The 26,978-nt window shown below is 39.4% G+C and overlaps 1 protein-coding gene across 7 annotated transcripts in view; it reads right to left on the bottom strand.

Moving 5' to 3' along the window:
• HOOK3 (hook microtubule tethering protein 3) overlaps positions 1-26,978 on the bottom strand; it is a 112,259-nt gene that overhangs the window by 63,646 nt on the left and 21,635 nt on the right. For 4 of the 7 annotated variants that reach the window (XM_030003436.1, XM_030003438.1, XM_030003440.1 and 1 more), the window contains exons 2-4: positions 25,822-25,907; positions 12,741-12,813; positions 4,158-4,208 (exon numbers count right to left, since the gene is read on the bottom strand). In XM_030003436.1, the coding sequence (XP_029859296.1) occupies positions 4,158-4,208; positions 12,741-12,813; positions 25,822-25,907 (210 nt within the window). Of the gene's footprint in view, positions 1-4,157; positions 4,209-11,837; positions 11,877-12,740; positions 12,814-25,821; positions 25,908-26,978 lie in introns of all 7 variants that reach the window. The other 3 variants (XM_041120711.1, XM_041120712.1, XM_041120713.1) reach the window with 1 other exon arrangement.

Raw genomic sequence — 26,978 nt, 5'->3', positions numbered from 1 at the left:
CAGAATGAACAAGAGCAATTCACTCATACTTTAACATAGTTTTCAATCCACCTTTGCAACAAACTAAATTGCCTAACACCTAACATCCAAATATTAAACCATACTGCTTGACACAACTAATATTTGGGAGAAGACAAACCTGACAGTCTCAGTGTGGCAGGTTGACCCTGGCTGAATGCCAGGTGCCCACCAAAGCCATTCTATCACTCCCCCATCCTCAGCTGGACAGGGGAGAAGAAAATATAACAAAGGGCTCGTGGGTTGAGATAAGGACAGGAGACATCACTCACCAATTACCGTCACGGGCAAAACAGACTCAACTTGGGGAAAATTAACTCAATTTATTACCCATCAACCAGAGTAGGGTAATGAGAAATAAAACCAAATCTCAGAACACCTTCCCTCCACCCCTCCCTTCTTCTCCGGCACAACTTCACTCCCGGATTCTCTATCTACCCCCCACAGTGGCGCAGGGGGATGGGGAATGGGGTTTATGGTCAGTTCATCACACATTATTTCTGCCGCTTCATCCTCCTCAGGGGGAGGACTCATCACACTCTTCCCCTGCTCCAGCGTGGGGTCCCTCCCACAGGAGACAGTCCTGCACAAACTTCTCCAGCGTGGGTCCTTCCCACGGGCTGCAGTTCTTCACAAACTGCTCCAGCATGGGTCCCTTCCATGGCGTGCAGTCCTTCAGGAGCACACCACTCCAGCGTGGGTCACCTGCAGGGTCACAAGTCCTGCCAGAAAACCTGCTCCAGCGTGGGATCCTCTCTCCACAGGTCCTGCCAGAAGCCTGCTCCAGCGCAGGCTTCCCACAGGGTCACAGCCTCCTTCGGGCATCCACCTGCTCCAGCGTGGGGTCCTTCATGGGCTGCGGGTGGATATCTGCTCCACCGTGGAGCTCCATGGGCTGCAGGGGGACAGCCTGCCTCAGCATGGTCTTCACCACAGGCTGCAGGGGAATCTCTGCTCTGGCGTCTGGAGCATCTCCTCCCCTTCTTCTTCACTGACCTTGGTGTCTGCAGAGTTGTTTCTCTTACATGTTCTCACTCCTCTCTCTGGCTGCCATTTCTGTCTGTCCCAGCAACTTTTTTTCCTTCTTAAATATGTTATCACAGAGGCGCTACCACTATCGCTGATTGTCTCGGCCTTGGCCGGCGGCGGGTCTGTCTTAGGGCTGGTTGGTATTGGCTCTGTCGGACACAGGGGAAGCTTCCAGCAGATTCTCACAGAAGCCACCCCTGTAACCACCCCCCCAAAACCCTGCCACACAAAGCCAATACATTCAACTAATAAGAAACGATTCGTTTCAAACTTAGCAAGATTTTTTTCTTGAGATAAGAAAGGTAGCAAAGGTAGGCTTCCATAGTGATCAACAGCACATGGATAACTGATTATTTTTTTTTAAGCATTCCATGTAAAAAAAAACCCTGTATGCCTAAAAGCACCTTATGTAGCACAAAATATTATACACAAATCTCACATTTCTTACCACTAGGAAGCCAGAAATTGAAATATTTCACTTATATAATACGTGTGTCTAGCACTGATGGATGACAAATGTAAGACAGTAAAAAACTCGATCACTCAGGCTCACACTTTCAGAAAACTGAAGGATATTTAGCAAATCTCAGAGCTAAGAAAGCTAGTTCCATCGAAGAGAATTTGAGGTAGTAGTACAATACATAATTAAACAGCCCACATGCAGAAAGAGGAAAAAAACCCAAAACAATAGAAGCCATGTGACTTACAATTAATGTAATCTGATTTATAATTAAGTAGGATTTATATTAATGATTGTCAGTAGAAGGAATTAAACAATTCTGCTAAACTGTTCATAAAGATCTTTCAGGGGGCTGAAAATATGAATATGAAATATGGAATTAAACAGATCTGACACATTAATTGCAGATAAAAAGAAACTGTCACTTCTTAAGCAGGGTGCAATAAAGAAACAATGACTATGGAGGGAATCAGTCATTTGTTTGCTGGATGCCCTTTTTCAAGAAAAACAGAAAATCAGGTAAAGGTATTTATAAAAAACATTTAACGGGAGTATATGAAGAATACACGGAAATCAAGCCATTCAAAAGTTTGCCAGGGTTGGGCTTTGTGGAATTGTTGTGGTTGAGTTTGTTCTTGTTTTGTATGGTGGTTTTCGTATTGTTTTTTTAAACAGCTTCCTCAAAAGAATGAGCACCAACACTACTAAAAAATCTCTGTATATTTTAAAGGACCCAAATTCATTCTTGTTGGAAAAGACTTCCTTTAGGTCATTCTAGTGAGAAAGGAAGAATTCTGTGAATGCATCAAGCACAACGGAAAATATTACCTTTGTACATAGACTGCAATAATACAGTAAAGCACAATTTGAATTGTACAAATCTGATATGTGTTTATATATTGATCTGTAGTTCCTGAATTTCTTTCAAATGCAATGCCGGATTTAAGTTAATAGTACTACAATGGCTTCATAGTTACTGATAATGTAATTGCTGTTGAAGAAAGCTGAAGGGAAGACACATATCAGCAGGCACTATGAAGAAACCAAGGATGTGAAGTTGTAAACAGAGGCTTTTGAAATAAACATGAGATACAATTTTAGTTCAACAACAACAACAAAAAAATCTGAAAGAAATATGAAAACAAAGGATAGACTCTGCAATAAATATCTTGAGATGAAGAAGAGCATTTTTCCCCATTTAAAAAATAAAAGATCTTTACAAAAGAATGCAAGTTTCAATTCCAGAGCAGCAGAGTTCTGCAGCAAGATTACTGGGGGAATAACAAAGCATGTAAGCTACAAACAGGTAACTTTGGCTTCTTGTTCTGCCATATTGACAAAGACAGCAATGTAGAATAGCTATTGAAAGACTGTCCTCCTGAATGCAATACAAATTTTTACATTTTTGAAGATGAAGAAAATTAGCATATCCACTTTTCAAAGGCGTTTAGCTACATCAGGTAAAATCCATATACATTCAACATCTGTATTTTTGTAGAAGGTGACTGCTAGGAGAGGAAATCAAGTTGAGGAAAACATAACCAGGATTCATAGTGGAATCCAGATCATCTCCCTTATCAGCACGAGCATCGCCTTAGCAGAAAAAAAACTAGAAACCAAACCAAAATCCAGTCAAACTTATAAATGTGCATTACCTTTGCAGAACATAACCAGCTTGAAACAGCTAAAAACTTGCGTAGTAGTAAAGTTTTCACACCAGAAACTTAATCAACATATATGCCAACTAGCCAAAAAGAAGCTGGCATCGCTTTGTCGTAGTAATATTAAATGTCTACAATAAACCCCTATTTGTTTCTTTCTAGAATTGTAAGTTATGACCACTTTGTTTAAACATCAATTTTCAAAATTTATTTCAACATGGATACCTGACCATTTATTGAGTATGAGCTTATAAGTCTAATTTTTTCTTTCTGAAAATCTGTTCATTTTTAAAGACTTAAGTTTATTAACAAATATCTTCCTCTCCGAAGCATTTATGACAAGTTGATATTTTGAGACAAGCAATGTCCAGAACATACATATTATGGATTTTGTCCTGCAGCCTATACAGATCAATTTGCCTCAAAACATCACTGAAACTAAAAGCATATTTCAGCTGAAGATCCACCACATAAAAAAATACTGTATTGTATCTCCTCTGAAGTGGTTCATTTCTGAGTTTGCTCAATAGTCTGAGAGAATGCCAAAGGCAGACTCCAATATCCCAGGATTAAAACACTTTATTGAAAATTTTAATGTGGGGAGAGTCTAAAAATGCTCTTTACTCTCTCTCCTCAAGAGAAAAAAAAGGAAAGAGGCAGGCTTCAGCTGGAGCAGAGGAGGAAAAAAAAAAAATAATCAAGCACAGGTCCTGTTAAATTCCATCATCAGAACATAGTCAGCAAAGACATCTACTGTTTGTACGACAGAATTTACACACCATACTCCTCTGGAAGGTCTGAGTATTCAATAAAGCACGTGAGAAGTTTTAGTGAAGTCTAACACCTGGGAAAAGGCCATGAAACACTCCGCATGCCAAATACTTTGCAAGAAAAAGTCAGAACTCAATCAGTAGAAAATAATTTACATTGAACAGGTTAACTGAAATATGCAACAAAAAGGAATGTAGATAACTTAAAACGGTTCCTACCTCATGGTTGTAATCCAATATTCCTTTTAAAATTTTCTTCAGGTTGCTTACCTATTTGACAAGAAGAAGGAAATACAATAAATACAGTGAATAGATTACAGAGAAATGATCATAAAGTAGGCAATCACAGAAGAATCACACAAAAGAATCATACAATTATATCTATTTGTACAATGAGACTTTCTGTTTGAGCAGTTTAATTTAGAATCATGAAAGTTATGCAATAGTCCCTTATGATCAGACTTCCAGACACCTGATCACAAATCCTTACTAACTGACAGAACCCATTTAAATATATGAAAAACATCACATTGTCTTGGATACACTTTAGATCAGACTCTAGAGCATGAATCTTTTTTGGAGTACTTGTTTATCTTAGGATTGTTGTTGTATCCAGAAGTTGAAACATTCTTTTCCTCCTGTCTTCTCTTAAAGTATCTTAGTGATCTACTTTCTGCAGAGATAAACCTCTTCTTGCAAACCAAAACCAGCTACTGCTCAATATCCTCCTTTATTTCCAACCTATGTAAGCTTAATCTATTAACTTTCTCATGAATTATTCCTCTTATTTCTTTCATTTTTGTTCACACACCCCTTCCCCCAGTTCTTTACAATTGAATGTCTGTCTTACAGTATCAAGGCAAAATTCACATTTCTCAACGATGCCTTCACTGCCATACAAAGATAGCTTCTGTTCACTTGCATAACCAATGGCATCAGTTAAGTGTCTCCTGCTGTACAGAATCTATGCCACAATTCTCCAGCACTGAGTACTGCTCCCTTTCTGGCAAAAATCCATTTACATCAAGTCTCTAAGATAAAGAGTGCATTTAAAAGTTATAAAAATGCCCAATGGATCTCATATGTGATATTTAGAAAAAAATCTTTGCTGAAAGTAACTGCTACAGATTCCCACTAATTAATGTCCAAGTATTTAAGCAAGGAATTTAGATAATAGTAGCAGCACACTGTCTCCTGCAAGAGAGGAGCAGCTGAGGGAATTGGGGTTATTTAGCCTGGTGAAAAGGAGGTTTCAGGGGAGACCTTATCACTCTCTACAACTATCTGAAAGGACGTTGTAGCGAGGTGGGTGTCAATCTCTTTTCCCAAGTAACAAGCGACAGGACAAGAAGAAACAGCCTCAGGTTGCACCAGGGGAGGGTTAAATTGGGTATTAGGAAAAATTTCTTCACTAAAAGGGTTGTCAAGCACTGGAACAGGCTGCCCAGGGAAGTGATTGAGTCACCATCCCTGGAGGTATTTAAAAGGTGTGTAGATATGGCACTTAGGGACATGGTTTAGTGGTGGACTTGGCAGTGTTAGGTTAACGGTTGGACTTGATGATCTGAAGCGTCTTTTCCAATTTAAATGATTCCGTGAAGTCTATAAACAGGTTCTGCAAGGACTGAACCTGACTAAATTAGAATTCACAAAGTACTGTTGCTGACAACAGTAGCCACAGAGGCAAACTGTGGAACTATAATGAAGGGAGAGTAAAAACTCTCAAATCCCAACTGTCTTTAAAGCCCACAGAAACTTCTGTTCATTACATTCCAAAAATATCCAGCTAAGAGATTCTGTCCACTGACAGAAGCCATCTATCTTCCAAAAGATCTGAGGAAACACTAGAGAAAACAGTTAAAAAACATGATCCACCAGGGACAAACTCAACACTTCGACACAGTCAATAGTCAAAATGAGGTGATGATAGCAAAATCCAATCTCTTTTCTAAGACAATCTCAAGAAAGGAACAGGCTACAGACACACTAAAAGACTTAGCCATGAAATCCACAGTGATAATGATCTGATTACTTTATTCCAATTAATCCACTCTCTTTTGGAAACAAGCGGCAATAGCTGACCACTTATTACGATATAAGAACATCCTGATTGTCTTCATAATCACTGAATTTTAAGTCATACAAGAAACAAAAATTAACTTGGATTTGAAAAGTGACACATCAAATATTCTGACAACCTAGAATGAGAACTGGAGATGCTACATGATAGCAAGTATATAACAACACTTACTGTCCCTCCCATAACAGCGTAATACTTGGTTTCCTTTCAGGTTTACACCTTCTACTCCCAAACGCATACTATCCCTGTAATATTACACGTAACATATCATGTTTCTGTAAGAACTACAGCTATCTGCTAGCTGTCTGCCCAAAAGCAATCACCACCACTTCTCAAATGGTATGCACAATCATAACCAAAGTCTCCAACAGATTTAAGAATGTAAAGAAATGTAAATAATTTTATTTTCATGTCAAATCACCAAAAAGAATACTGCACTGATTGGAATATAATTGTCAAACTTGATTCATTAAAAACTTCCAGTTTATAATTTACCTGAGTCTGCTGCAGAAAGTGCCATAGAAACGCAAAGGTCATGTTGCAGAATTTAAGTCCAGTTTACCAATGAGAACATTGTGAGGAACCTTGAACTTGAACATAATCCCAAAAAATGAGAAACAACATGGAAAGTACCCACCTACAAAATACTACTTTTCCCCTTCCTTTGCAAACATTGTTTGAATTAAAATCCCTTAAACTGAAAGAGTCATCTTCCTCCATATAACTTCCATAGAGCTTAGAGTTGAGATGCTTGAACAAAATCTATATTGATCAAAATCTGTCATCAAAACTAACACACAGGGCAGCATCCTTGGAAAAAGAAAACAGCAAACAAACTGGAAAAAAAAATATCTTATCTTTGAGGTCCTATTTTATTCCACTGTTAATCAGCAGTACTAGGATAAATTGCTTTCAAGAGTTAACTGTACCATCTTTGTATCTAGCACACAATCAGACAATTATAAGGCTAAAGCAGCTTCTTTATAGACTGGCTTAAACTTAACAATCATCTTCAGTATTACTCAGAGGGCTCTCTTTTTTAATTTTTTTTTTTTAAACTTGTCTGCAGTAAATACACTTAGATGGTTCTACTGCCACTAGCAGAGAATTATCATGGTGGGGGAAACTACCACAAATGTTTTCTATTTTGAGATGCAACTCAGTAGCTCCAGTAACATTTGTCAGGTCATAGCATAAGTTCTTAAAAGGAAGACTTCAGAGATGAATGAAAACGAACAACAGCACAAGAAAATGTTAAAGACAACCAATTACATCAGAACTCTAAATCACAGCAGGTGATGGTTGTTCAGAATTTTTTTTTTCTCTTTTTCTTAAGCACATGGGGAAAACCTAAGTATAACTAGTTAACAAAGACCATTATAAATCATGCAATGATAGAACACACCAGATAGAATTTCCAGTATCAATTTTAACTATGAAGCACTCTATCATCCTTTGGAGACAGCCCATGATCACATGGGATGCTTATTTGCTTGCATCAGCAACCTGACTTCCTCCTTTTCCATACAAAGCATGTACATTACCCTCCTAATGCCTTTCACATCCATGCCCTGCACCTGTACCTCTATTGGAAAAGACATGACTCTGTTGGAAAAGACATGATACTTAATGGGTGAAAAAAAAAAAAAAAAAGTTAAAACTATGCTTTATTCCACTTCAAAAGCTGTTGCAACTCACAATAGATTATTAATTATTTCTAGATTAATCTCTATTAATTTTCAATCTCTTTTCCATCTGTCATTTCCTGTTTTATTTCCCCAGTCTCATATCACCAAGGAGAGGCCATCCACTTTGAACTAATGCATCCACAAAGGCAACTTGCATGTTATCGTTGATTCTCTGAACACCTAAATTTCACTAATATCCACAGCAGAGCTGTGTGGATGTTCCTGATGTTAAATGATCATTACCCTCTCAGTTTACAGCCATCTTGGCTGTAGTATAGTACTACATAATTGGCACACACTGTTCAGCATGAGACTGACCTTTATTACACAGCATTAACCTCGTAAACTGACTGGAATGAAAGCAGAGATGATAAGCCCTGGGTTACTGAAGGCAACACATGATCTGGCAACACCATATGACTCAATATTTGCAGGTTTTTTCTCTGATTTTCTTTTTCCTCACGTGTCATATGAAATCTCCATTTTTATTTAATTACCATTTACTTACCAGTTCAAAACTGAGGGTCCGTAAGTGTAGTCTGTCTAGATTTCTCTCTTTATGAATATACTTGAGCAATAAAAGGAAAGCCTGATGAAGTGGACAGTAAAAATGCCCATAAGCTTGTGATGGCTAACAAGAAGGGAGTATGGGTTATCTAACTTCTTGTTTTCTCTCTAATGTTATGACAGCTAGTCCCCAATCTTCCATTTATACTTATATCACATGGATGACTGAAATCTTGTTTGTGCTGAAGACTCTGTGTAAATTGACTTATCCTTGTACATTTCAAGTCCTGAAGTGTCTTTCCCTTCACACAGGTTATAATTAAGAACCTTATAACCTCTGGAGGTGTTGCTAGGGCACACTTGGAAGTGTTAAGAGAATTCTTAATCAGCTTCAGATATCTAATTAAGGTACATATTCTTCCCTGCTGCACTTAAAAGGGGCAGGGGGGAAGGAGGGAAGGAAGAGTGTGCATGCATCATTCCCACTATGTACATTAGGTTTCTGCTCTAAACTGCAATCTGTGGGAGCCTGTCTCTTCACTGATTATAAATGGAGCCTGGACAGAGACTATACCACTAGCTTTGGGGGTTATCCCCCTCCAACCTGTCTTCTGCAAAAAGAAATCCCCAAAAGAACAAATACAGACATTTCCTTGAGTTAAATGACAAGAAAAAAAATATTAAATATGGCTCAGAACACAGAAGGCATTCCCACATTAAACTTTTATCTGGAGACATGGTTGACTTAGGAATTAAGGGTATAGTGAAACAGAATTAAATATATCAGTTGCTAATTATCTTTTTGACAGAAATGAATGCTGGCTTACAATACACCTATAATCTCTGGTTTGTGCAAGCAAGAAGCATTCACATGACAGGCTTCCACCCTTACCAGAAAAAAAAAATTCTAAAAAGCTGCTCACAAATAAGTGCTCCCTTCCCTTGCAAAGGAACAAGTAGCAGAAAGGTGATACTGTACACTGAAAACTAACTTCCATTACTCCACCAGTCAACCCAGCTTGTACTGTAGAAGAATTCAGAGCAAACATAACTGTACTACTGCAGGGAGTCAAAATTAATTCTCAAAAATCATGTTTGTTTACTTATATTACAGCACTAAGTAGTCTATGCTCTAATTTAACTGGTTATTCCATTTTGCAATATTGTATCAAACACAAGGCATTCAAACTGTATGAGCTGCAGAAAGTCTAGTGGCTCCTATTGTTTGAATGTGCTATGCAGTAATGGAACACAGTATTGCTACTATAAACATCAACAAAATTGTACTTTAAACTGATGCTGTAGTCTGAATGCCAAAGCGAAAAGTCCAGCAGAAAAAGTCAGAAATCAAGCTGAACAATGTATTTCCTTCCTTTCCCAAGCTAGGTAGGACCACACTGAATGGAAGGTGGGGGGGAAAGGGTGTCAGTTTTATCCTGTCCCTCAGTCAACCAACAACTTAGTCTGTAATTGCCAAAACTGATATGTGTGTATCACATCATTAACTGTTTAAACTTCTGTTCTATTACTGGCATTCCTGTACGACTTGACATTGAACTATTCTTATTTCTTGATTAGGGAATTTCATTCCTGCAAAATTTTGCCAACAGAATTAAATTTCTGTGCTGTTTCCCATTTTCAATAAAGGCTGTTTTATCTTCAAAATGCCTTCTTCAGCACGAAATACTAGTGTGTACACAGTTTAAACTCTGATTATATTAAAGTGTTCAGTTGTACATCAGGAAAGAGATATGTCTTTGCCTTTCTTTTTTTTTTTTTTACCACAACATAAAATTGCAGTTAAGGCAGCAGTGAGAAGTAGGTTTTTTTGTTGCCCAAGGGAAAACATAAACTGCTATGTACACTAATGTATGCTATGCCCCAGAAATTTTAACCCCAAAGTAGTAACAACATGTTTCTCTACTAAAACATAGTAGACAAAGATCTGGTCAGCTATAACACACAGAATGCTTGCTCAATGCTTCCTACTTTGCAAGTCCCTGAATTCTAACATTTCCCTTTTTCTATCCTGTGCATTGCTCATTCTCTCAAATCAGACAACCTGCCCTGAAACCAAGAATATAACAACATCCCTGTGAATTTACACATTTGTTTTAAACTGGTACAGCAACAGGAAAAGTATTTTTAATGAGATTGCATTCTTCCAGTTATCAGAAGGGGGGGGGGGGGGGGGGGGGGGGGGGGAGAAAGCTGAGTTATATTCTTGTTTATTCCTCATACAGGACAGTGTCCAATTCAAAGTTAACAATCGCATGATTTTCTGTTTATCTCTTTCAAGAGTGGTTAGGAGGGCTGTATCAGGCCTACACTAATATCTATCAGGGTCTCCTAATCACTGTTCCACAAAGTACAACTAGCTGCATATTACATTTGGTTTGGTTTTTTTAACTTATTTCCACTACTAGGCTGGCTCCTTTATGTGGTCCACAATACTGAGAGCTTGTACAAGTAGAGACTATTAACACCATATGATATCGGAGGCAAAGAGTGACGATGTTTAGCCACAAGAATATAATTCAGCTCATTATCATGACTTGCAAGGTAGTGAGATAACCCAGTTATTTCTCATGGTGTTTCTCAAAATTTGACGGGAAATCTATATCATCCAAGTCATGCAGAAGTATGTTGCCTACATTTTAAATCTAGTGACAAACAAATAGAAGTGCACAGATTGAAAGTGTTCCTACAAGCCAGACTATAAACGATGGATTGACTGATAGACATTCGAACAACTAGATTACTAATAGTGTTTACTCACATATAAAGAACAACAGTTGGCAAAGTATTGAATTACTTTCCTGGTTACAAAATAAGAGTTAAAATATCACATTTGTGCCTCCTAGTATTCTTCACGAAAAGGGAAGTGGTATATAAAAAATGTATACAAAAAGCTGGAGTATACATCTCTTAAACAAAAAAATACTCAGTCTTTAGTTCTTATTTACATGGATATATGAAAAACAAGAAGGAATGACATCAGCAAGAAACTGAAATTTGACGTGATGTTTTTCCAACCTCAGTCACGTAAGGAAGTTACTAGATTGCTCAGCTTTTTTTTTTTCTCTTCACTTCACACCTGCTAAGCCTTAGTATCTGCCAAATTGGTGGTAGACAAAAAAAATTTATTCCTCAAGCTCCATATGAGAGTTACAGAAGCTGCTGCTCTGCTTTCAATCACCTAAAATGCTATTATAACAAACAGCTCTCAATTTGTTGTTCTCCAAATTTAATATCCAAGACTTCAATATTCCTTAGAAAAAAGCCACAGAAGTATTTTAGAGAAAAATGAAACCTTGTATCCAGCTGTTCAGTTGCAATTCCATATGCTGCTTTGAAAAGTTCATTTAAACTAACTGCTCTACAAGTGGCTGAACTAACAAAGCTTTTTTACAGATGACATCTTTTATTCACCAGCCAGTCAATATATCCTCATCAATGTACCCACATTTTTGCTAGCAGCCCTGGTAGACAAGAAATTCTAAAGCAGCCCAGACTTGCACACAGCTGGGCAGAGAGCGCAGAGACCACACTGACAGGTCTGCTGGCCAAGTCAAAACTTATACAGCAGCAGTATGCTCCATCCTTGTCTCAGGTGGCACGTACCTGTATGTCCCTTCTGTTCAGCCAGTGATGTTGATAAGCCTGTAAGTAGTAGAGCATTTCACTGGAAATCAAGTTGTAGCCCTTCCCCAGATGCTCAGAAGGGATTTTGGTGGCCGGAACAAAATGTTTTTATGGGAAGTGAGAACTAACAGACAAACTCACAATTTTGTTTCCCCAAGTAGTCAGGCTAGAAATGGCAATTTAGAAAGGTACTATATATCATTCTCTGAACAAAACTGTTCAGAAACTACACTAACATCTGCATGTGAAACTATGTTCTTCAGGTTTTATAAACCAAAATGTTCCTCAGTCATAGCACTGTAAATTCTATTGCCTTAAGGTTTGCAGAGGAAAAAAAGTACTAGAATACAAAGTGACACAAATGACCAAGCAAATAGACCATGGTTAAAAAACGTGCCAAGTACAAACACCACAGAAAAAATACAACTTCCTGTCCTAAAACTCAGTAGTTGTGCAGAGCTGACAAAGGAAAAGGAAACAACAATTTGCCATTTTTATTTAAATAAATTGCTTATTATTCTGTTCTTTTTATGGAGCTGCTTCTCAGAGGTCTTTTCTTTTTAATGCTACTTTCACAGTTTGCATTTTAAAAAATCTTTCATTCAGCATTTGAAAAACAGAGGTAATTGATGCAAAAAAAATTATTTTCATATTTTCCTTTTAAATTATTGAAACCTAATTACAAAGTCAAAATGTCTTTTCTTTGCTGAACTCTGCAGGACTATGACATAAAAAACAAATAAGTGTAATTAGAATGGTCCAAAATTCAAAATGCTGTACTATAAAGCAAGGTCTTAATCTAGGAATATGCTAATGTTTAGATAAAATATTGTATTAAGAACTGAAATACAGATTTGCAGACAAGCAAAGTCAGTCAAATACCTTTAGCCTCCAATTATCTCCTACTTCTGTTTTGATCCTGTTCAGCCAATTGTCATGAAAGTAAGCTGGATCTCTGAAACACAAAAAACATAGAGTATTCATTAAAAACAGGTTAAAGAAACTGTGAGGATACCTCAGTGATAAAGCCCCTATCTCAGGCTGAGGTTATTTAAATGACTACCTCTGTACCCCACACATGGCCTGTATATAGTAGTTCAGAATCCTGTTACTACTCACTTTTCTAAGGCCTTACACCCTGTTGACAGCACAGCTTCATTTGTGTGCCATGAGTAGCTAATACTTTTGAGTAAGCTGCTGTACTTGGAATGCATTTTGCCAGTTTTTCCCTCTCTAAATTCTTCTTCTTCTAATTAATCAGCTGGTGCTAGAGCAGTATTTGCTTGCATTACTTGAAAGTGTTACAAAAAATACTACTTTTCCACATATTATGTATCCCTACTGCTATACACTGCTTACAGCTATTTGAATTCTAAATGGGAAGCCTGGGACTGAACAATACATATGTTGTCTTTATGGTGAGAAGAGTTTAAAAGTATCACTGAAGTTAAGTATTTACTACTGAGAACACACTGTACTATTATTTCATCTACCAAACACTACCGTTTTTTTCAAATCTCTTTTCGTGATAACCCTAGACAAATCTTTTTGTGAATACCTTTCCTTAAAAGTTTTTCTATCTTCTGCACTTTTGACAAGGCAATCTAGTTAAAGAACAGAACACCTACTGCTTGTAGAGTATACTTCTATTTCTATAAATTTCTTCAGTCTTTTTTGTGTTTGCAGTCCAGAAAGTCAGGCATATCCTGGGGCTGCATAAAAAGAAGTGTGACCAGCAGGTCAGGGGAGGTGATTCTGCCCCTCAACTCTGCTCCCATGAGACCCCACCTGGAGTACCACATCCAGCTGTGGGGCCCCCAACATAAGAAGGACATGGACCTACTGCAGCGGGTCTAGAGGAGGGCCACAAAAATGATCAGAAGGCTGGAACACCTCTCCTATGAAGACAGGCTGAGAGAGTTGGGGTTTTTCAGCCTGGAGAAAAGAAGGCTCCAGGGAGACCTTACAGTGGCCTTCCAGTTCTTAAAGGGGGCCTGCAGGAAAGATGGGGAGGGACTTTTTACAAGGGCATGTAATGATAGGACAAGGGGTAATGGCTTTAAACTGAAAGAGGGTAGATTTAGATTAGATGTACAGAAGAAGTTCTTGGCTATGAGGGTGGTGAAACACTGGAACAGGTTGCTCAGAGAGGTGGTAGATGCCCCATCCCTGGAAGTGTTCAAGGCCAGGCTGGATGGGGCTTTGAGTGGAAGGTGTCCCTGCCCATGGAAGGGGTGTTGGAACTAGATGATCTTTAAGGTCTCTAACCCAAACCATTCTATGATTCTATGATTGTCTTCCTTCTTCTCACAAGCCCATTCCATAAGTTGCTTCTTCAAGACAACTCCCAAGACTCTCTTGCCCCAAGTTCCAAGATCATCTAAAAGGCTAACATTTTCTACTGTTCACTTAAGTCAAATTTTCCTTATATCATACAGAATTTTGAAAAGGCTATTATCAGAACTAAGGAGAGAGAATGCACTACAAATAACTGGTTTTAAAGAAGTAGGTCAACATAATATAAGGAAAGGCTCATATTTCATCCAACATATAAAGTTAATATAGTCAGGGGGAAAAAAAAAACAAAACCAAACAACTTTCTCTTTTTGTAGGCCTAAGGCTCTTAAGAGTTAGTGTGGTAGGCCAGAGTTAGAGTTTCATGTGAAGTATTCCAATTTCTGGACTTACACTGCTGCATTTGCCACCAAGTACTATTAGATTTACTGCTGTATCCTCTACATAGATAGAAGGGTTCTGGACTGAGCTCTTTTTTAAGGGCAAGATACCATGAAATCTTTTGGCAAAAGCTCAAGGAAACTATGAATGTGTCTGGAAATTCCAGTGATATCTGTATCATATATGCTGTAAACCAGCAATTACATCAGTACAGGGCACAGACTGCGTAGCCACGCTTTGTACCTGATGCAGAGTATCTCCTGTACTGTATCTTTCCCACAATGTCTTCACAACACATCAAGGTCCGCAAACAGCCCGTGATACAATACATGGCAACAGAGAGAGATCACAAGCAGCAACGTTTCTCTACTGACACATTCCAATTGCTATTTTTACACATTCTCTGGTGAAGATTACGGCATATTTCCTTTCCTCTGACATGGCATCCGCAAACATATAGCTGGAAGAACAGCTTTAATTACTAGTTAAGTTGATGACTCCAAATTACTCCCATTCAACAACAGTGCAGTTCTAGCACAGACGACAGAATCTTAAATTATGAAACAGAAAAAGCAATGTCTTATCCAGAGTTTCATCTGGTTTTGAAATAGATGTTTTCAAATGGCCTCTCTGCCCTCAGAAGACAGGTAAACCTAAGCACAAAATTGATTCAAATACATGCAAGATCTACTAGAGATGAAGGCTCACATTCAGTTTTTACATGAAACGAATGGTTCTCCTTGCAAAAAGTCTTAATTTGCATAACTTCCACTCAACCACAACAAAATCATCTGGATAGTACTGAAAAAAAATGAGAGTTCAAGTCCCATGTAACCCCACTTGATTCCATTTGAGGTGTGGAGTTCAAAAAGCACACTAGTATCTTTCACAGGGGTCTTCTTGGAATTGCCAACAGCCAAGTGAGCCTTGCTTACAATAGACTCACAGCTGCAAAGTGTTTACGCAGCTGAGTGGGAAAGCAGGTATGCCTAATTACCTGTGCTTCGCCAGCAACAAAGACCAATGGGACTCTCTTAAGGACTGTATCTTGCCATTTTAAGGATCACACTTGGTCACTAACATCTTCAGCTGCTTCAAGGCTGCAGTGCCACGAATATACCAATTCCTGACTTACAATTTTCATTGTAAATAATGACACTAAGAAGCAACATGGGTAAGCATAGACCACTGCCCACAAGCAGAATTATATTTGGACTGACTGGATGGCTAATATTGCATCCCTGATTTTCAACAATAAGGGCATCAGCTGAGGAAGAGTAACAAGATTTCAGGGTCAGCTCCAACTCATTCCACTCTGGAAGCCTGTACTTCAATAGCAACTAGGCAGCTTTTCTCAGCTGCTACTGCAATAAAAGTAACACATCCATCTGGGCTTCAGTGTCTTGATGGAAGTCTTGGGCTACATACACCTTTACATATGTCATCAGACATACACAAGGAAGGCCCCTGAGAATTAAATCTAAACTCAGTGTGGTAGTCCTCTCCCACAGATCCCATTTGTTTTTTCTTTTTAAGTATACAAACCTCATGGAAGTACCAAAGGTCCAGCAGGTGATAAACAATCCACTCTAAACCATCAACACGTAACAGTGGTCAGAACAGTACCAACAATTCTCTTTACAGCACCTTCATGCAGACTTCACAATAATTAGTAGCATATTGCAAAAACACTCTGCCAAAAATACAACAAGCAGAAAAGCAGCAGGTTGGGTATCAACACCAAGCAAATCTAGAATGACCATCCTTTCCTCATCTGTAAATCACCTCAGAATCATTCTTAGTGTGCCGTTATAATTTCATTTCTTCCCTCGAAAGTCCAATTAAGGTTCAGAATTAATACTAACAGCAATGCTTTCTCTATCAAACTAACCGAAATCAAATCTGAAGTAAAAAATTTTCCATCAGAATTTCTACAAATACTTTTTAAAAGGGCCTTCCAGACATTAGGTCATTCACAGTCCTTGCTGTAAACAAGTCCCCCTCTGCTTAATCTTTGGGAATCATGACTCAATCACGTTCAGAGTTCTTTAACTTCCTTAGTCTGTGTCATTAAGAAAGATGCTGTCATTTCTTACAGTGTTTGAAAAAGCATCACCTAAGCAAATATGAAAATGTGGTCGAGAACTGAGCAGCTGTGATTACAAAACCTACCAGCTCATTTTGAAAAGGTACTGCACTAAACAAGGGCTGCAGAAAACTGACTGGAGCATCATCATTACCATGAGATGACTTGTTTGAACCAAGCATTTTGAGTTCAGTAAGTTCCTGAGCCTAGATCCAAACTTGGACAATCTCTTGCACTAGATAACTTTCCAGGTTTGTAAAGGTATTTGTGTATCAGTTGACTGCTGCCTAGTATCTGAATAATACTGCAGCTAACCGGGACTTTTCTTCACAGCACAAAATACTTATGCTGTTGTTAATGCTGTATCACTTCATGTGATGTTGTTTTCAGCAATGCTCATTTATACCATCTCCATCTTATTTTGTATGCAAATTTTCCTTTATTTAAGTGATCATCTCTCCACATCATCGATGCCAAGAGACAGAAATATTCTTCTGAAGAAAACCAGCCCACAGAGCATGTAGTATAACTCATGATTATTACTCATTTTAACAGTGGTACAATAAGCTGCTTTAAGAAACGACTGTTTACAAAAGTTTCTCTCCCACAGCGATATACAAAAGCATGGCTTTTGTGTTCTGCATTTGTCAAAACATACACAGCATGCTGCAATGTATAATATAACGAATAATTCATTAAGTGGGGCACATTGCACAGATGACAAATGAAAATGTATACCATCTCTTACATTTACCAAGGCCAGTATGACAGACAAAGAAAGGATTAAAACAAGAAGGACACTGGGTACTAAACAGTCTCCAGAGCAGGATAAAAGGAAAATTTAAAACTGCAGTATAAACCAGGGAATTATGCTGTTCTAGGGATACCAATGGACAGTGAAAACATAGGTAACATCAGTGAAGCCTAGAAAAACACAAGAAGAAAAAGAGGATGTAATTCAGAAGCAAGCTATGGCACTTCTATCTGCTCTAAACAGTGTAACCTACATGATTTTAGGCAGACAGTCTACTCATAGACAGATTTTATTTTGCTTCCATTCTTTACTCCTGGAGTACAGCACTCTGTCAAATAATTATCAACACTGATCGCGTGCAGGCATCTTATCTTACTGTATTTCATACCAATTCTAGTCAGAAGGACCAGCAAACTTCACATCTGAACACAAATAAACAGTGAATCTTACAGAATAATACAAAAAATGTAAGCTAAAGCATAGGCTGAATTTCTTCCTCCGAGATAATACAGTTAGCATGGGAGAATTCCATTCAATGGTACTTTAACCTGAAATTCAAAGATAAAGGTTTTATGATAAAAAGAAAGGAAGTGGTGTTCAGGGATTTACCGACATGTGTTTATTAACAACTGAATCTGTAAGCAAAATGCTTATGCTTGGTTACATAGCACACATTTCTGCCATTTTATATCACACACTACATCACTGAAAAGCTTTTGAAGGTGTCAGTAATTCCCTCTGTACCCTTTTCTTCTCACAGCCTCTTCCAGCAAGTTTATTACAGAAAATTCTGCTACATGAGTTGTAACTTCTGATGAATGGCCCTAACTTACAAATGGGCTGCTACCTTGAGTGCAAAAAATATTGAGAACAATGTACAAAAAATTGAGAACAATGGAAGGAGCTGCTGGCCCCTTCTTAACACCTGACACAAAGCACAGCTGGTTTTTGTCAGCTGATGAGTAAGGATTATTCTTCCTTTTTTTTCTTTTACTAACAACAATCCTACTGTTCTGGTGTGCAAACTTTCTGTATATCTAAAGCAACTAATTCCCTGAACTAGGGATCTCTTTGAACCTGTTCCTCTTCATAAACTACTGTCTTAATTTCATCTTGTTTCCATTACCTCCTTCCCTCATAAGTAGCAATGGACTCCTTCTATGAAAGTGGAGGTTAAAAAAATAGAAATAATAAAGAGTTCAGACTTTTAAACTTTAAAGTTTTCAAGAAGAAATACTATCCTTACTCTTCTATGGAAATACATTCAGATCACTGGATCACCCCAACATCTTTCATTTTTCATCAATGCTCTACCTCACTTAGAGTTCTTCACTGACTGCATTTTCTTCATTCACAGCAAACTCTTTTTTCCTTTTTTTTTTAAATCTCACTGGATATATTAATCTGCTCTTTCAGCTATTTCTTTAAACATTAATTAACTGTAGTAAAAGTCCTCATCCACCCAAAAGTCGTCAGAATTCTCCCCTCCCACCTTTATGTAATTAACCTATTAGTACTATTAGCCTCAAAGAACACACATTGACAAGGAATCCTAAGCAGGAGGCAGCTATACCGAAAGACACCCAAATCTAAAGGCACATGCATTACAGAAATAGTAGTTTACCCTTCTCAATGGAATAAGAGTAACAGCATTTAAGCTTTGTGCCTCCAGTCAAGACAATAAATTTGTCATTTGAAGATTAACTTTTTGAGAGGTTTTCATGCCAAAGCAACAACTGTTCAAGTTTCCACTGCAAACGACATCTGTTTGCAGTGACCTGGTGCTTTCAGGTTGTGCTTGCTCTCTGCTATTTAATGTGACTGCATGACTTTTCAGAATAACCTTAAGCACCCAGCTGTCTTGCTCTTACACATTTCTATACCTGCAAAAATTTTCTTCTACATGGTATCTTTCTTGGCACAGAGAGGGAGCCAGCGCTGCTAATACAAAAAGAAGGGTACACTGGAAAAGCATGCTCTAGACTTGCTTCATATTGTTGAACATTCGCTGATTCCTGACTAAGTATTCTTCCTGTGCTATCTGTTTGAAGGAACAAAAGGAGCATTTCACTACGAGTGTCGAATTTGGTTTTGTTTTCAAGAAAGAATACTCAAAATGGCTTTGTCAACATGCTCCTGATCAGTTTTCTAGTCAGCTATACAAATGCTGATCCCTGTATTTGGCCTATGTTCCCATCTCTAGTATCCAGGGAAACAGACAATGTTTGGCTATTCTGCAACCCTTGGTATCCACTTCAAAAATCAATTGGAGCCATCTTCCGTTACTACAAAAAAAAGGATCAATAATATTTTCCCTCAAAAATTGTTCATATGTTACCATTCCTGTTTTACAATCCAAGATCAGCTTGCTGCTGCACTTCAAAGTTCATCTCAACAGGAATGCAGTCAAGATTTAGTAATATTATTGCTAAATCTCTGCATGTGAATCAATGTATTCATTGCACAAGTATGCAAGATGGTAAATCTGAAGCACAGCTATAAGAAAGACATCCAAATACTAATTTTGTCAGGTTCAAATTATTGCCTAGTGCATAGAGAAAGAACTTTAAATTGCTTAGCTGATCTTTACATATAACTGGGTAAACTAAAGAATTCCCGCATTTTCCCGCATTCAGTATCAGCATGGCAATCGTTACAGGAAATATTTTAAAATCATGCTACAGAAATGTAGTATTTGTGTTGTACATCTCTTTTTAAAACATCAGTTCATCGGCTGAAAACAGTATCTCAGAACAGTTTTCCTTTCTTAATACCGAGGCAGGGAGAAAGACAGTATTTCAAGCGATGGTAGTACCAGGCTAAAATAGTCATTAAGGTTATTGAGGGGCCTTTGACGCTGGAGTTTCATTTTGGTTTGTATTAAGGTATATTATGTCTTAGATCCAAATTCTGATTAGTCTTTGTACTAGTCAATCAAGAATATATACAGTTATCAACTGCTGGCCCATCATTAAGTCAAGTGGAACCTGTAGCCTACGGAAGAACTACGGAAGTTCAAGACAGAGAAATACCCGTATTAAATATGTCACTACTACATTTTTTTCTAAATGCTCTGAAAACAGATTAACAGATGATTACACTGAAATCCTGACTTATTATAAAGTTTACTGAACACACTATTTATATGGTCACCACCTTTTTATACTCCAGCAGGCAAAAAAGGACAGTATCTTTCCAACCCTAAAAAAATAGGAACAGTATCCAATTTATATTGTATCTACCTTCAGACTTGTAAATTTGATGTTCAGACTTCAGAAAACTTGCTCTTACAAGTGAGCTGATTTAAATGCTTGGTTGGAAAATCCATTTCTATCATGGGGAGTGTTGTGCCATCTTTTGTGTACTAGCAAAATACATTAAAAAGTAGAAAGACTGCTTCAATTACTCTGAAGCAAGAGGACTGCTGACATTACTTGAAATTAGTTTTGTTTGATGCAAGAATATGTAAAGATGGGATAATTCTTTTAAGTGATGCCTCATCTTCCTCGAAGAAGGAGAAACTAAGTGCAAAAAGAAACTTTGCAGCATTTACATTTTCTTTGAAGTTCCATGTAAGAAAGACTGTTCTCTACTTCAAGCCTTTAGGATTCTATGCTCCAGATCTTACCTTTTCACATGCTAAAAAGTGTTCCCTTGAAATATTTGACTACATCGAGACCTCCTCCTTCCCCCTTTTTTCTTCCTGTGAATTGGCAGCTCCTTCTTTCACTAGGAGGAAGGCTCCTGCTCCACCTGAGGATTTGCAACTACAGAACAGAGTCAGTGCCCTCATAGCAGTTAAGGGGCTAGGAGCTCTGTCAAATGAATCATCTGTTCAGTAAACCTGAGCCATGCAGCAGCACAAGAGGGAAGTGGCAAGCGTTAGCAAGGGATGGAGGGCCCTCATCCTCTGACTGACTCGTCATCTAAGAAGGGTTGCTGCTTACTAGAGGTTTGAATTCATGGCATTGTTAAAAGACTGCCAAAGCTTGTCCAGCCCTCAGACTATTACTCCTTCTGCTCTTCCACCTGGGCACCAGCTATACAGCTAGGGAGACCTGAAAAGTACCAAGTGTGATTATGTGGCTTGGGAAGCTATATACGTCAAGGCCCAAGCAGTCTTTTCCCTAATCATGCCAGTTAGCAGGAAGGGCTTGAGGAGCAGACAGATCCTGCAGATCAACAACCAGCTGTGAAGTGGTATTGGCAGCAGGGTTTTGGTTTCTATGACCATAGAACCCTCTTTGAGAATCAAGGACTGCTTGGAAGAGATGGGATCCACCTGACTATGGTGGGCAGAAGCATCTTCACCAACAGGCTGGCCATCCTGGTAAGAACAGTTTTAAAAAAGGAACAATAGAGAAGGGAAAATGCAACCAAACATCAAGTGACAAAGTAGCGGACTGTTGGCAAGCAAAGGATGTGGGACAACGTGAACAAGAGATACCACCTCATAGTTAACAAAAGAGGGCTGAAGTGGGGTCACCCCAAGCATATGCACATAAATAAGGAAAGGCCTACAGAAAAACACTACAGGGAAAGCTGTCATACTTGGGAATCAGCAAGACTGGCTGCACATGTGAAGTGCCTCTGCCCTAATGCATGCAGCAAGGAGAACAAACAGGAGGAAACACAGCTCTGTGTGTAGTTACAAGGCCACAGTCTCACTGGGATGATGAAGACATGGTAGGATGGCTCACATGACAAGGTTGCTGCCATGAATGAATACAGGTTCTTTAGGAGAACAAGCTGGGAAGGCAGTAACAGAATATACAGGGTTTGTGTGGTGGGGTTTTGGTCATGGAGGAGGGGCTGCAGGGGTGGCTCCTGTGAGAAGCTGCTAGAAGCTCCCCTGGCTCCTAGTCAGACCCACCTCTGGCCAAGGCTGAGCCCATCAGCAACAGTGGTAGCGCCTCTGGGATAACAGATTTAGGAAGGGGAAAACCTGCAGTAGAGAGGAGTGGGATGTGAGAGAAACACGAACGTAGACACCAAGGTCAGTGAAGAAGGAGGGGGAGGAGGTGTGCCAGAGGAGGCAATTCCCCTGCACCCCATGGAGGACCCCACGCCAGAGCAGGTGGATGCCCCCAAAGATGGCCATGACTCCATGGGAAAGCCCACACTGGAGCAGCCTCTGCCTGAAGGACTGCAGCCTGTGGAAGGGACCCACGCTGGAGCAGTTTGTGAAGAAATGCAGCCCATGGAAAGGACTCATGTCAGAGAAGTTCATGGAGGACTGTCTCCTATGGGAGGGATCCCACGCTGGAGCAGGGGAAGAGTAAGGAGTCCTCCCCCTGAGGAGGAAGGAGCAGCAGGGACAATGTGTGACAAACTGACCACAACTCCCATTCCCCATCCCCCTGCACTGCTGAGGTGGGGAGGAGGTAGAGAAAATCAAGAGTGGAGTTGAGCTGGGAAGGAGGGAGGGGTAGGGGGAAGGTGTTTTAAGAGTTGGTTTTACTTCTTGTTATCCTGCTCTGATTTGATTGGTAACAAATAAATTGATTTTGTTTTTTCCCCCCAAGTCAAGTCTGGTTTTCACCCATGATCGTAACTGGTGAGTGATCCCTCCCCTGTCTTTGTGTCGACCCACAAGCCTTGCATCATATTTTCTCCTCCCCATCTTACTGAGGGGGAGGAGTGAGTGAGCAGCCTCGTGGTGCTTTGTTGCTGTCTGGGCTTAAACCATGACACAGGGAGATGCCCTGTATGTGAAAGAGCACCAGGAATGCACAAGCTGTCTTGGGATGGATGATGAGCCAGCTGAGAGATTACGGGTGAGGATGACCAGGCAAACCAGCATAGGTGGCATTGTTATAGGTGCCCACTACAGACTGCCTGATCAGGATATCATCACGGACAAACTGATGAAACATGGCCTGGGTAAGTGGACAGTGAGGTGGGTTGAAAAATGGCTGAACTGCCAGGCTCAAAGGGTTATTAGCGGCAGCATGAAGTCCACCTGGAGGCCAGGCCACTAGCAGTATACCCAAGGGGTCAATACTATTAAACATCTTTAATAGTGACCTAGATGATGGAACAGAGCACAAGTTTTCAGATAATACAAAACTGGAAGGAGTGTTTGACACAACTGATAGTTGTGCTGCCATCTGAAAGGACCTCGACAGGCTGGAGAATTGGTCTGACAGGAACCTTATGCATTTCAGCAAAGGTAAGTGCAAACCCATCCACTGATATATTCTGGGGGTCAACTGCTCAGAAAGTAGCTTTGCAGAGAAGAAGCTTGGTAGAAACCAACCTGAACACATTCCAGCAATGTATCCTTGTAGCCAAGGAGGCCAACCACATCCTGGGATGCATAGGGAAGAGTATTGCCAGCAGGCCAAGGGAGGTACTACTCAGCTCTGGTGAAACCATATCTGAAGTGCTGTCCTGGGCTCCCCAGGATGAGAGAGACCCGGACATACAAGGGAGCTCAGCAAAGGGCAATTAAGATGATTAACAGACTGGAGCATCTGCCATATGAGGTGAAACTGAGCGAGCTGTGTCTGTTTAGGCTCAAGAAGAGAAGGCTCAGTGGGATCTTGTCAATCCCGTGTATAAATACCTGATGGCTCCTTCTTCATACCCTCACGTAATCTTCTCAGTGGTGTCCAGTGAACAGACAAGAGGCAGTTGTCGTGGTTTAACCCCAGCCAGCAACTAAGCACCACACAGCCGCTCACTCACTCCCCCACAACCCAGTGGGATGGGGGAGAAAATCAGGAAAAGTAAGACTCGTGGGCTGAGATAAGAACGGTTTAATAGAACAGAAAAGAAGAAACTAATTATGATAACAGTAATAAAGTGTCAGCAGTAATGATAAAATGACTGGAATATACAAATGATGCACAGTTCAATTGCTCACCACCCACCAATAGACACCCAGTTAGTCCCCAAGCAGCAATCCCCCCGCCCCCACTCCCCCCAGTTTATATACTAGATGTGACATCACATGGTATGGAATACCCCGTTGGCCACCTTGGGTCAGCTGCCCTGGCTGTGTCCCGTGCCAACTTCTTGCGCCCCTCCAGCTTTCTCGCTGGCTGGGCATGAGAAGCTGAAAAATCCTTGACTTTAGTCTAAACACTACTTAGCAACAACTGAAAACATCAGTGTTATCAACATTCTTCTCATACTGAACTCAAAACATAGCACTGTACCAGCTACTAGGAAAACAATTAACTCTAGCCCAGATGAAACCAGGACAGCAGTGGGCATAAACGGCATAAACTGAAAGGCAAGTACTTCCATCTGAACATAGAGAAAAAACTGTCCCCAGCTTTTTGTTTTGGGGGGGGGGGGGGGGGGGGGGGGTGTGTGTGGAGGCCCAAGGGGAGTGTTTTGTTTTTAAACTGTGAGGGCAATTGAATACTGGAACAAGTAGCCCAGAGGGGCTGTGGAGTCTCTATCCTTCCATATGCTCAAAATCTGACTGGATACAATCCTAGGGAAACTTGCTCTAGCAGACTCTGCTTTGAGCAGGTGAGTTGGATTAAACACTCCAGAGGTGTTTTTCAACCTCAACTACTCTACAATTCTTTGATGCAAACCATAAGAACTCTAACAGAAAACTGTTCATATCTATTCTGTACCTGTCCAGTCTTCATTTTCAACAAATTACACAGGAAACATTTTATTCTGCATTTACACTCAAGACAGTACCCTCTTCATGTTAAAAGGAATAAAGTGTATCCTTTTTTAATAAAAACAAACAGGTCTGTAGGAACTAGCATGCTCCATTTGGACTGCTGACTTTAGTAAATGCTGCTTAAGTTTCTAATGAACAATAAAGAGTTGTTTTTCTGTGAAAACAGGTAATTCTGCATATATATACCTTTCAGATGCATATCTGTAGTCCACAGAAACATCCTAGATTACACTGAGATGTTGAACTAATGCATTTTACCCTATTTGATCTTAAAGTTCAAAAGAACAAAACCAGTATGTAGTGTAACAGCTATTATTCCTTCACTTACTGTAAAGAATGTAGTGTCTTTGCAAACAACTAAATTGATAGTTCCATTCAGTTTATCACAGAAGTTTTATTGCATGAAACTAATTCTAACATTACTGATACACTGACTGTAGTTTGCAACAATGATCAGGGCCCAACACCTTACCCTGCACTGGTTCCAACTTCTTAAAAAAGTTTGAATTTGTAAGCTTAGTTTTAATCCAACCTACTTTGCAGTAAGCTCACACTTGAACAAATACCTCCGTAAACCAAAACTTTATTTACTTTTTTTGCAATTAAGATAGTTAACTGAAAACTATAGGAAAAAAAAAACATATTAGTCACGTTCCAGATTAAAGTACTGTCTAAGCATAGGAAAAGCCATATCCTTATGGAATTCCAGCCAAGTTTGAACTAAAATACACTTAGATACAGAAAAATGTATAGACAATGGAACTGTGTGTATTTAATTAATTAAATAATTTCTTACATTTTTTGAAGAACCTGTGCCATCACAACCCCATTCGTTAAATCTTCCACAGTCTGGCATGGTGCCTCAACATTAAACGTCTGGATCTGTAGGAGAAAGGAAAAGGTTATCTTCTTCTACTTTAATGTCAAGGGACTTTCAAAAGTAAAAAAAAAAAAGCTACCAAATAGCAAATAGAACAGAGTAAACCCCACATGTTTAGTGTACAAGTTAGGAATTAAGAAGCTTTAGATTTAATAGCAATCAAGGAAATGAACTACTCACAGGGCTTAGCATCTGTATTTTCAGAAACTTGTAAACTTTGCTACAAACAACACCAGTACATTCTCCAAAAGACAAATTTTCCACAGCATTTTCTAATTTGGAGTCTCACTGGGCCTGCTGTTCTCCCATTCAAGTGCTTCTGGAGTGTAAATTCAAGTACACTCTCTCAGTGAACATAGGTAAGAAACTCAGCATTTAGAAGTAACACTGATAGCTCAAAACTCTCATAGGCTCCCCACAACCAGAAGATCAAACATAAGGGACATACATAGTCCAGACTTAACTATTCCCTACTATCAGATGGAGGAGGACAGCACAACGCTGCTAAGCTCTAGTGGATCTACGTACTACTAGTATTCTGAATACTTCAGGGTATTTTATTAACATAGTGACAGCCAGTAAGGTCCATATAATGGCACGCCTCTGGTTTTCAGATGGAAGCTAAGATTTGAAAATGCTGCTGTTCTGAAGGGGAATGGCAAGGACCATAGGACCTAACTGTTTGATAACAGAATTACTTAAGACTAATAATGAGTTAGTTCATAACAAATTCCCCTCCACAGACTGCACACTGAACATACTTACTGAGACCAACCTAAGGTTAATTTTCTGAGGATGTTGTGCAATATTCTAAATTACGCAGGAGCAAGAATAATCTCTTAAAAAGCCACTCATCAATAGACATAATTTCTCTACGGCTTCTATTCATCAACTCCATTTTCTTGCATATAGCATACAGGCTGCCTGAAACCCTCCCCCTACCATATCAGCAAACATACAAACACACAAGGCAAAGCTCTTTTCTCACTTCACTTCCTCCCTTGGTGTGGAAAAGAGCCCTTCTGCTTCAGCACAGTCTTTTCAACTGGTCTAAGTTATTGGATCATTTACTT

This window comes from Aquila chrysaetos, chromosome Z (genome assembly GCF_900496995.4).
Source record: "Aquila chrysaetos chrysaetos chromosome Z, bAquChr1.4, whole genome shotgun sequence".
NCBI lineage: Eukaryota > Metazoa > Chordata > Aves > Accipitriformes > Accipitridae > Aquila > Aquila chrysaetos.
This window is presented reverse-complemented; position numbering and strand designations above follow the sequence as displayed.